Source organism: Hylobates moloch, unplaced genomic scaffold, assembly GCF_009828535.3.
Source record: "Hylobates moloch isolate HMO894 unplaced genomic scaffold, HMol_V3 SCAFFOLD_36, whole genome shotgun sequence".
NCBI lineage: Eukaryota > Metazoa > Chordata > Mammalia > Primates > Hylobatidae > Hylobates > Hylobates moloch.
The window spans coordinates 2,962,731-2,975,102 of record NW_026652311.1 but is presented as its reverse complement, the minus strand read 5'-3'; the positions used below and the strand labels follow the sequence as shown (position 1 = coordinate 2,975,102).

General features: G+C 39.4%; 2 protein-coding genes across 2 annotated transcripts in view; one reads left to right on the top strand and one right to left on the bottom strand.

The window, feature by feature from the left end:
• VEPH1 (ventricular zone expressed PH domain containing 1) overlaps positions 1–12,372 on the bottom strand; it is a 111,564-nt gene that overhangs the window by 40,472 nt on the left and 58,720 nt on the right. The window lies entirely within an intron of this gene.
• On the top strand, positions 4,783–11,549 carry LOC116463429 (pentraxin-related protein PTX3). Its single transcript, XM_032146529.2, has 3 exons — positions 4,783–4,996; positions 5,446–5,847; positions 10,277–11,549. Exons 1-3 carry the CDS (start codon positions 4,867–4,869, stop codon positions 10,888–10,890), a joined length of 1,146 nt encoding a protein of 381 aa, XP_032002420.1. The 5' UTR covers positions 4,783–4,866; the 3' UTR covers positions 10,891–11,549.

Sequence of the window (12,372 nt, the reverse complement as noted above, 5' to 3'; positions counted from 1 at the left end):
AGGCTGGTCCCAAACTCCTGACCTTGTGATCTGCCCGCCTTGGCCTCTCAAAGTGCTGGGATTACAGGTGTGAGCCACCACACTCAGCCCTTTTCATATATTTATAGGTGATTTCCTCACTTGTGATTTGGCCATTCACATTCTTTGCCTATATTCTATTAGGATGTTGGCATTTTTTCTTATTAATTTTTGGAAGTTCCTTAATCATTCTGAGCTACTGAATGAATTTTTGATTTATTGATTTAAAATTATATTCTTAATATAGTCGACTGTTTTCATTTTTTTACTTTATGGTTTAGGTTTTGTTAGAAATCTTTCTGTATTCCAGGTTCATAAAAATATTCTCCTATATTTTCTCTTAAAGGCATTATGGTTTTGTTTTCTTGTAGTTGTCTTTAATCCGTCTGGAATTGACTTTGGTACATATGAGGAAGAAGTTTAATTATATATTTTTCTTTGTATGCAAATAATTTTTTCTATTGAGTAGTCAATTGTTACTCTTCTGATTTGCCACACCTCTTTCATATATTAGGTTTTCCATATGTGTCTGGGTCTATTTCTAGGCATTTATGCATCTCTTCATCAAGTCTACATTTTCTTAATCACAATAATTTTATAATAAATCATTATATCCCATAGGGCCTACTTCCTGACCTCCTACTTCTTCAAGCTCTTCTTGGCTACTCTATACAAATTTTAGTATCAGTCTGTCAACATCCTTGAAAAACCAGACTGGGACTTTTTTTTCATATTGAACATATTGACTAATTTGGCATAACTGACATATTTGTAAAACTGAGTCTTCTCATTTAAGAAGATAATTTATCTTTCCATCTATGTAGATCTTTTTATGTTTTTAAATAAGGTGTTATAATTAGCTGTGTCTTATGTTAAATTGTTGCTTAGGTATCCCATAGCTATTTTTGCTACTGTAAATGAAAACTTTATTTTGAAAGGCATTTTCAATTTATCTGCTGGTATTAATAAAGCAATAGATTTTTATATGTTGATCTTATATCCAACAAAATTTGCTCAGCTCTTATTAATAATGTCTTTTGAGTCTTGGATTTTTCTGTATGTAGATGATCCACTCATGATAAATGATAACAACTTCATTTCTTTCCATCCTAATCCTTATGCTTCTTCTCCTTATGTCCTTATGTCCTACTTTACGGGCAGGGACTTCCAATACACACTTTGATGAATAGAGTCACTGTCCACAGGTATCCTTGTGTTAATCCTGTTTTTCAAAAGTATGTTTCCAAGGATTTACAATTACATATGTATCTGTTTCTGTAGGTTTTGGTATTTATGTTTTTTCAGTTTAAGTAAGTTCCTGTCTGCTTTCTAGTTTGATTATTTTGAGTGCTGAATTTTATCAAACATTTTTCTCATCTGTTGATATGATGATTCTTCCCCTTTAAACTGTTAATGTAATAAATTAACAGCTATTCTAATATTTAATCAATCTTGCAGTCTTGGAATAAACTCAACTTGCTTATGATATATTTTTATGCACATTGCTGTGCATAATGTGTATTTTTATGCATATTGCTGTGTTTGGCTACTACTTTATTTAGAGCTGTTGCATCAACATTCTTAATGAGACAGGTTGCAGTTTTCCTTTCTTGTATTTTCCTTTTCTCTTTTTGGTATCATACTTAGTAGACATGTAAAATGAATTTAGCACATTCCTGAACACTATTCTCAGAAGCAGTTTGTATAGAACGGGGATTATGTGTTCCTTGAATGTTTGGTAGAATTTGTCCATCAAACCATCTGGGCAGTACTCTATATATTTCATTATATCAAACTTTAAGTTATGTAGTTTAAGTTTCTGTATCCTTTGGCAGGCTTTTTTTTGGCATTTGAATGATCAGTTATGATATAGGTGAACTTATCAGCTTTGTTAAAATCTCCCTCCATGATTATGGATTTGCCCATTTCTCCTTATAATTCTGTCAACCTTTGGTTTATATTTTTTGAAACTATACTACTAGATAATTCAGAGATATCTTGCTGTTAAAGTATTTCTTTGTATCATAATTTAACTATCCTGTTTTGCCTAAGTCTATTTTTTACTGATATTACTATTGCTATGCTAGCTTTTTTGAATCATACTTGCTTGGTGTGTTCTCTTCCTCCCCTCCAATTTAAAGCTTTTAACTTTTAACATTTCTACTTTGTTTTATGTGTAGCTTTTGTAAGTGATGTATAGCTGGATTTTTAAAGTATTTCTTCTCTCTCTCTCTCCTTTTCTTTTTTTTCAGGGTCTCATTCTGTCACCCAGGCTGGAATGCAGTGGTGTGATCATAGCTTACTGCAGCCTCCACCTCCCAGGCTCAAGTGATCCTCCTGCCTCAGCCTCCTGAGTAGCTGAGACTACAGATGCACATCACCACACCAGGCTAATTTTTAAATTTTTTGTGCAGATGAGGGGCTTGCTACGTTGATCAGGCTGGTCTCAAACTCCTGGCCTCAAGTGATCCTCCTACTTTGGCCTCCCAAAGTACTGGGATTCTGAATGTGAGCCCAGACTAAAATATTTCTGTATGACAAATAGAAATATTTGTCTCTTAACTGGAAAATGTGTTTCATTAACATTTATGGTAATTATTGGTATATTTTGATTTAATTTTAGCAAATAATATTGTACTTTTAACTTATCCTTCTTTGTGCTTTTCTTTCCTCCTTCATTGATTTTTTTTTTTTAATAGATCAAGTCTTTCTTTAAAAATTCCCCCTGCTCCTTCTATTTGGATGCCTATGTCCGTTTGGTAGTTGTCCTTAAAATTATAACAAACATTTTTGAGCAAAGCAAAATTAATTAATTTCTTTATCATCCTCCTGAACAATGAAATGATTTTAGAATCCTATTACTGAACATAAAAGCAGCACATTTTAGATTATTTCCTTATATCTGTCTTCCAGTTCATTAATATTCTTTTCAGCTTTGCCTAATTTGCCACTTAATCCATGCCTTGAGCTTTTAAAATTTTCAATTAACTTTTTTTAATTCTAGAAGTTATATTTGGTTCTTTAAAAAAAAATGACCTAGCCTTTTTCTTTTTGACAATGTCTTATTCTTTTCTCATATTTTCAATTCCTCCTTTTAGAGCTTCAATAGTTTTAAACATATTTATTTTCTAGTTTTTGGCTGATATCTCAACTAAATGAAGTTCTTGGGGAGAGGTGTCTAATCCTTTTTGGTTTCTGCTGATTCTAATTTATAGTGATTTGCTTCCTCATATGTTCAAATATCATTGTGAATTCTTTTTTTTTTTCACAGTGGCAGATAGTATATATTTGAATTCCAAACATATCTGAGGGCAGGCCCAAATTCACAAACTCAGAGGGACCTTGTAGAGTTCAAAGAGAGACATGATTGCTTCCTACCTCTTTGTGCTAGGGCAGAGTGAGATTGTACCTACTGAAATACAGTAGGTAACCCTCTGAGGGTCCTGGCTTTCATGAGGGTCTCCCTTCTAACTCTCCACCTTTGGCCTAAGCTTTGCTTCCACATGGTCATCAACATTTGGTGGTTATAGAACTAATAACCCCTATCTCACTTCACTCCTATTCCAGAGGGGCCATAGCATCAGCTCATGGGATTGTTGTTTTTGCTTTCCTCTCTGTCTTTTGCCCCTGGATTTTCCCCTTACTTTAATGGGAGCTCATCTGTACCTTTTAAGTTTTTATTAATATCATGTGAACACAGACGTGTATATATTGTTAGAAGCAGAAATCTCTAAGTTTACTTTTAAAACATGATCCTTGCCTCGAAATCTTGTAGAATAATATAATGTCCACATAATACCAAGTTATGAAAAGAAACATACCTAAATAACTAAATAAGTATATTCCTTTTTTCCCCCAGCTTTTTTCCCCCATTTTAGGTTTACCCAGTTGTACTGTGTTGTTTGTCTTAGGCCAGGTGAGGTGGCTCACGCCTGTAATCCTAGCACTTTGGGAGGTGAAGGCGGGTAGATCACCTGAGGTCAGGAGTTTGAGACCAGCCTGGCTAACATGGTGAAACGCCGTCTGTACTAAAAAAAAAAAAATTAACTGGGCATGGTGGCGGGTGTCTGTAATTCCGGCTACTCGGGAAGCTGAGGCAGGAGAATCGCTTGAACCCAGGAGGCGGAGGTTGCAGTGAGCCGAGATCACACCATTGAACTCCAGACTGGGTAACAAGAGCGAAATTCAGTCTCAAAAAAAAAATTGTCTATAAAAGAATAGGTGCAACTCCAGAAGTATTAAAGACAAGATAGCTCAGATTGGACTTGACTTTCAGAGCCATAACAATTATTAATATGTTGGTTTACCTTGGAATCAGACCACTTTCAGTTTCAACCTATAAAACAGTGTACAAAGGAAACATGGAAAGTTTTCTATATATAAAGGGTTGTGAAATAATAACAGCTCACAGAAAATGCTGAAATGATGATTTGCTTCAGCACCCTCTGAAATTTCTCCTCTACCACCCCTCCTTCAGCCCCATTGCTATCAATTCAAATTACAACAGCTAATTCTCAGGAGAACAGTAGAAGCCCAGTTTCTCTCCTCTTTCCCCTCTGACCCTCCTCCAATTAATCTGACTGCAGTGTAAACCTTTGCGGTTTAATATTGTGCAACTTCCACATTTCCCTTGCCCTCCCACCCAGCCCCCTCCCCCACCAAATTCAGGGGAACTCCCGTTACCGCAGTGCCACCAGCATTACTCATTCATCCCCATTCAGGCTTTCCCCAGCATTTATTAAGGGCTCTCTGCTCCAGCCTCTCACTCTCACTCTCCTCCGCTCAAACTCAGCTCACTTGAGAGTCTCCTCCCGCCAGCTGTGGAAAGAACTTTGCGTCTCTCCAGCAATGCATCTCCTTGCGATTCTGTTTTGTGCTCTCTGGTCTGCAGTGTTGGCCGAGAACTCGGATGATTATGATCTCATGTATGTGAATTTGGACAACGAAATAGACAATGGACTCCATCCCACTGAGGACCGTAAGTTCACTTTAACTGTTTCTCTGCTAATCCTAACTACATATCCACCTCTTGGTCTAAATAACAAACATATACTTTGTAGCCAGTGAGACGAGTTAAAAATTTATAGTTTGTTATGCAAAAGTGAGAAGCACTTGAATAAAGACGGAGGTTTCAAAGTTATTTCTGTAACGTACATAATGGGTTGAATCATATAAAATCGTCAATATTTGACTGTTTTGAGTTACATAACCGGCGATTTCATAGGGTACAACTTAATCTATACCTGAATGAATGATTTCTGTCGTTTCTGAGACATTTACATGCTGTTTTTCGAAGGTGTCCTTAAAGGCAAGGGGGATGCCAGGGACGGGCTGCAACTTGGCACTACCGAGGGAGGTCAGCTTTTACAAAGCACATCCAAGGCAGGCCTGGGCGGGCTGGTAACGTGTATGTATCCCGTACTCTAGCCACGCCGTGCGACTGCCGTCAGGAGCACTCGGAATGGGACAAGCTCTTCATCATGCTGGAGAACTCGCAGATGAGAGAGGGCATGCTGCTGCAAGCCACGGACGACGTTCTGCGGGGCGAGCTGCAGAGGCTGCGGGAGGAGCTGGGCCGGCTAGCGGAAAGCCTGGCGAGGCCGTGCGCGCCGGGGGCTCCCGCGGAGGCCAGGCTGACCAGTGCTCTGGACGAGCTGCTACAAGCGACCCGCGACGCGGGCCGCAGGCTGGCGCGCCTGGAGAGCGCGGAGGCGCAGCGCCCAGAGGAGGCGGGGCGCGCCCTGGCCGCGGTGCTAGAGGAGCTGCGGCAGACGCGAGCCGACCTGCACGCGGTGCAGGGCTGGGCTGCCCGGAGCTGGCTGCCGGCAGGTAAGGAGGCAAGCGGGGCCGGGACTTCCCACTGAGGCTTTGTTCCGGGAGCGCGCGTAACGGCAAGCTAAGCCAGGCAACATTCTAGGGGAAGCTTTCATGGGAAGCGCGCGCGTGCGCGCACACACACACACACACACACACACACACACACACACCTATTTCTGCATGCACGGTCACAGACCTCAGGCACACCATACAAGGCGGGAAAATTGGCTTTAAAAAAGTATTCCTCAGTCCTAAGGAGCCCTAAAGAGAGTTGTGGAGGTAACCATCACAGTCTTGAAATAGACGTCTGTCTAGGGCCCCTGACACCCGATCCGACTAGGCGCTGCAGGAGTCCACTGGCCCGTTATAACCGTGACCCCTCTTGCCGTCCAGCTTCCCTCCGTTAGGGATTTCCACGTCTTCTAATTTTATCCTGCCTCTGTCTTTAGAGGAGCTCTGGTTTCCCGCACTATTTCAGGGCCCAGGCTAACGTTTAGGGATGTTTTCCAGCCCCTCAGCCGGCCCCTCCTCTCCGCCCACCCATTCTCAGAAAGAAACTTGAGGCTGAAGCTGATCTCCCCAAGGGTCAGCGGAATTCTCCAGGGGTCCCCCTACCCCGGGGTTTGTGGAATTAGCGCGACAGGGGAGGTCGGAGGGTGTGCGGTTTGTGATTCAGCGTGGAACTCTCAGGTGTAGGAGCCAATCCGTGTAGGCGATCCCAGCTCCACCCCAGGGATTCAGAGAATTGGGGCCAAACAGGAGAGACTGTTCAAACCACAGGCAACTTCTCAAAGTCCCATATGACACTCCATGAATCTCCAAACAGACATGGGTTCCCAAAATAATACATTCTAAAGATGGTTAAAAGAAAGAAATAGAAGACTCGGAGCCAATCAATACCCCTTTGTATGCCAAAACTTCTAAGAAACGGTGGTGTGACAATCATTTTGGATTGTATTAGAAAATCAGTGTCCTAGGTAAGAAAATATAACTTGCACTTTTCCTGAGAATCCTTCCCTATATTTCCAAGAAAACAACTTTTGCTGGATGGGGAGGGGGAAGAAGCATGTTTCATTTAAAGTTACAGAATTTTATGTAATGAGAGCATGTTTCATTTAAAGTTACAGAAACCATATCATATTTCCTAAATATTTGAGGGGTGCTTGTCAGTAAATACTAAATAGGACTTCAGAGGAGAAAAAGCATAAAATCAAATGTACAGTAGATTCTCAATGTGACAGGAGAGAAATTAGAATTCTGCAGCCATTTTAATGGATGAAATGGCTTGTGTTTCGCAAACCACGTAAAGTCATTGTACATATAATGCACCTGAAAAACTGAAGAATTACTCTATTTTTTATCTTCATCTTTGCATATTAGTTAGAGCAGAAGAGAGATGTATTTCTGAATTCTAAGATGTTAATCCTTATTACATCCAATAATACTTTTGCCCATATGTTTTGATTTATCTTTTCTTGGTCTCCAGCCAGCTTGGCTCCTAATCATTCTGCTGTTAGCCTCCTAAGAACCTGGTTTTAATTTTGTTTGGTCTTTGATAATCAGAAAAACCTATTAGTTAAAAGCCATTTCATAAGAGAGTTTCTGACATTTTAAAGAGGTATTAAGAGCCTCGTTTTTGGGTATCGCTGGTCCCCAAAAGAAGATCACCAAAAATAACCAACATGCGGTTCCAGTCCATGAACTTACATAGCCAGCGTAGCCTAGAGGGAAGCCGAGTCTCTGAGATGCAATCCAGGAGTGCTTTGGAATGCAATCCTGACTGCCTGGGCTTAAAGAGGAAATCACTTAATTAGATTGCAGTAGGCACCCTCTTGAACACTACTTTTTTTTTTCTTTGAGACGGAATCTCGCTCTGTCGCCCAGGCTGGAGTGCAGTGGCGCGATCTCGGCTCACTGCAAGCTCCGCCTCCTGGGTTCACGCCATTCTCCTGCCTCAGCCTCCTGAGTAGCTGGGACTACAGGTGCTCGCCACCTCACCCGGCTAATTTTTTGTATTTTTAGTAGAGACGGGGTTTCACCATGTTAGCCAGGATGGTCTTGATCTCCTGACCTCGTGATCCGCCCGCCTTGGCCTCCCAAAGTGCTGGGATTACAGGCGTGATTGAACACTACTTTACTGAAACTTTATAGAGACTATATCAAATGCCCATGGATATGGTGATTTTTTTCAGTGATTTTTTGCAATGATTTTTATTTGATTTTAGTTAACACAGCTAGAAAAAAGATGTACCTAGCAATTTCATTTGAAAAAAGAATCCCTGCCTCATTAAAAACTAATTTTAAAAAATCTTCAAAAGTTCAAATTATTTAGTGAAAAGTATCAAAGCATGACAGAGCCAGTTTTGTGTTTTAGTATTGTAGTTACTTTTATATGATTATCTGAATGTCAATATTTTATTTGACTATCCCTAATACTAAAGGATAAGGTCCATATTTGTTTAATGTTTTCAGGATAGAGCCTACCCCTGAGCCACTTGTAGGAATCTGACATAGTTTACCACACTTTTACATGGGTGTTTGGTTTCTGCAAGTTCTGTCTCTTTACCAGTTATTCTGGAACCATTCTGGGAGTTTGCTTTTCAAAGCTGTCTTATGGCAAATCTTCTTTAGGTTGTTATACCTGCCCTAATTTAGGTGTTTTTTAAAAAACACCTACATACACACACGCACATATATATACACACACATTTATATACATATGTATATGTATGTATATGTATGGTAATTTTGTTTTGCACATATATATGTATATAGATGCAGAGCTCACCTATTCTTTCCCAGGGACAGGTAAAAGGTTTTCGTTTCAGCATCTCCAGCTTCCCAAATGGCTAAGTCGACTTGAGATGGACAATGGTGGAAACTTACTGAGCTTTCCACCTCAAATTTGAAAGTCCCCCTCCCAAGTGCTCTTTAGCAGAAACATGTTCTCCAACCAGGCCCCTTGAAAGAATGTACTTCTCTTAAAGATTTTCAATTACTGCTTAAATAGTAATTATAAGCATGTGGACAAAGTAGAATTTTTAAACATATTTTTGTTCTATTCAGCTCTTGAGTGCTACATACTTGCTGCTTACAGACTTGCAGAATATTAGGAGCAGAATGGAAGAGGATTTTTTAGATAACACTAAAGCCTAGAGGAAATTATGGGGCTCATCCAAAGTTGCATGGCTCATTAGTAGTAACACCATCTGGATTCTAGCCCTCCTAGAGAAATCTAGGGGTTCTATTAATAAGAGGCACGGTAGTGTGCTGATTAAGGGTGTGGCCTCTGGGATCAGACTGCAAAAATTCAAACTCTAGTTTTACTACTTATCAGCTATGTAAACATAGATAAGTTACTTTTACCTAAGTTTTCTCATCTGTAAAACAGGAATGTAAAAGACTATCTTTTATGGTTGGCATGAGGATTAAAATGACATACAAAGTGATTAGAACAGTATCTGATACATAGTGAATGCCCAATAAGCTTAGTCATCATTATTACACATTGTTGCCTTTCAAAGGTAGTTTTCTAAAAACTCTGCAAAGTTTACAAATATCTGAGAACATTTGGTGTATTAAAATGTATTCTGCAGGCCAGGTGTGGTGGCTCATGCCTGTAATCCCAGCATTTTGGGAGGCTGAGGCAGGCGGATCATGAGGTCAGGAGTTCGAGACCAACCTGGCCAATATGATGAAACCCCGTGTCTAAAAATAATACAATAATTAGCTGGGCGCAGTGGTGTGCACCTGTAGTCCCAGCTACTCCGGAAGCTGAGGCAGGAGAATCTCTTGAACCTGGGAAGCGAAGGTTGCAGTGAGTCGAGATTGCGCTACTGCAATCCAGCCTGGGTGACAGAGTGAGACTCTGTCTCAAAAAAAAAAAAAAAAAAAAAAAGTATTCTGCAATAACATCACTATCCTAGAATTTTGCTGAAAAATGCATGTTGGTAAAGGCTAAACGGAGTGAACTAGGTCTACTGAATTTCATAGGCTTATTATTTTAGGAACTTGGTGGTGGCAAAAAGAGAGAACAAGGTTGGGTTCTGAATTCTTGGAAATTATAGAATTATTGTCTGAAGTTAACTGATAGTGATTCAACTTTTTTTTTTTTAAAAGCAGTAACAAGGAAAATATGCAAATTGGAAGGGGAGGTAGTTATGGCTTTTATTATTTTGTGGGTTTGGACTAGTTGGCTCTCCTATTTGCATACTTTCTCTTCATTTAGATGCTTCATTGGATAAGACAATTGGCTTTCCTTTTTCTCATTTTCTTTGCTCTGCAGAGATTACAGTGGAAGCTTCTTAAGTCATAATGTATGGTTTCATATAGCTTTCAATTGTAATCATTAAAATGCTTATGTTAAAATAACTAATGCCAGAATAATTCTGAATGAATTTATATTTTCTTTAATATTCTTCTTCTTTTCTTGCTACTCTAGGTTGTGAAACAGCTATTTTATTCCCAATGCGTTCCAAGAAGATTTTTGGAAGTGTGCATCCAGTGAGACCAATGAGGCTTGAGTCTTTTAGTGCCTGCATTTGGGTCAAAGCCACAGATGTATTAAACAAAACCATCCTGTTTTCCTATGGCACAAAGAGGAATCCATATGAAATCCAGCTGTATCTCAGCTACCAGTCCATAGTGTTTGTGGTGGGTGGAGAGGAGAACAAACTGGTTGCTGAAGCCATGGTTTCCCTGGGAAGGTGGACCCACCTGTGCAGCACCTGGAATTCAGAGAATGGGCTCACATCCTTGTGGGTAAATGGTGAACTGGCAGCTACCACTGTTGAGATGGCCACAGGTCACATTGTTCCTGAGGGAGGAATCCTGCAGATTGGCCAAGAAAAGAATGGCTGCTGTGTGGGTGGTGGCTTTGATGAAACATTAGCCTTCTCTGGGAGACTCACAGGCTTCAATATCTGGGACAGTGTTCTTAGCAATGAAGAGATAAGAGAGACCGGAGGAGCAGAGTCTTGTCACATCCGGGGGAATATTGTTGGGTGGGGAGTCACAGAGATCCAGCCACATGGAGGAGCTCAGTATGTTTCATAAATGTTGTGAAACTCCACTTGAAGCCAAAGAAAGAAACTCACACTTAAAATACATGCCAGTTGGGAAGGTCTGAAAACTCAATGCATAATAGGAACACTTGAGACTAATGAAGGAGAGAGTTGAGATCAATCTTTATTTGTACTGGCAAAATACTGAATAAACAGTTGAAGGAAAGACATTGGAAAAAGCTTTTGAGGATAATGTTACTAGACTTTATGCCATGGTGCTTTCAGTTTAATGCTGTGTCTCTGTCAGATAAACTCTCAAATAATTAAAAAGGACTGTATTGTTGAACAGAGGGACAATTGTTTTACTTTTCTTTGGTTAATTTTGTTTTGGCTAGAGATGAATTTTACATTGGAAGAATAACAAAATAAGATTTGTTGTCCATTGTTCATTGTTATTGGTATGTACCTTATTACAAAAAAAATGATGAAAACATATTTATATTACAAGGTGACTTAACAACTATAAATGTAGTTTGTGTGTTATAATCGAATGTCACTTTTTTGAGAAGATAGTCATATAAGTTATATTGCAAAAAGGATTTGTATTAATTTTATTAAGACTATTTTTGTAAAGCTCTACTGTAAATAAAATATTTTATAAAACTAGCTCACGTCATTTAATTATAAATTTAAGAGATGTTTTGGAGCAAACTCATACTTTTTTCATGTAAAGTAGGCAATTAGTTTTCAGATACTATTATGTAAACAGCATAGTTAATATAGTTAGGAATGAACAACTATAGACTTGTTTTAAGTTTGGCTTCCTACAAATCATAAGCAAGAAATATTATCTCTGCCAAGTCAATTCATCTCTGTGGGTTTTAGTTTTCTCAGCTAAGAAATCAAGGAATTGATGAAATAAGAATCTCTAGGACTCTTCCCATTTGACAATTCTAGGAGCTTATATAACTTTCTGTACTGTATAACATAAAAACAAACACCAAACATGAATCATCACAGTTCCCCAGATACACATGATGCTGCAAGACATGGCTTAGGAATGTTATTTGGGAGACCTAAGAATCTGGAAAAGAACTCCTGCCCTGAAAGCACACCCATTCTCTTACTTACTCAGAAGGAAGAGGTCAAGCCCCTTCACACTGTGGATGGGGAGGTAACTTTCCCCACCACACTAGTATTCTCCTGTAGATTCTATGTGAGGGCTGATAGAAGGGCCTCACAAAGCTGCTTTTGAAATGTGGTGGACCCACAGTGATGATATGTCCTCCGAAAGATAGGGCATGGACAACCACAGGATGTTTCCTCTTCATGAGGTTTGGAGAATAACACCAGGAGTAATTTTGTAACTAACTAGCTAGGTGTCAGATAAGTTACATAACTCCTCTGGATCTTCTCAGTAAAAGGAGATGATTGGACTCAGTGCCTTTCAGCAATAAAATTCCATGAATCTAATAATTTTTGAGTATGTTCATCATATAAGTATAGCTTCATTCCACTTTTGAAACCCACAAAC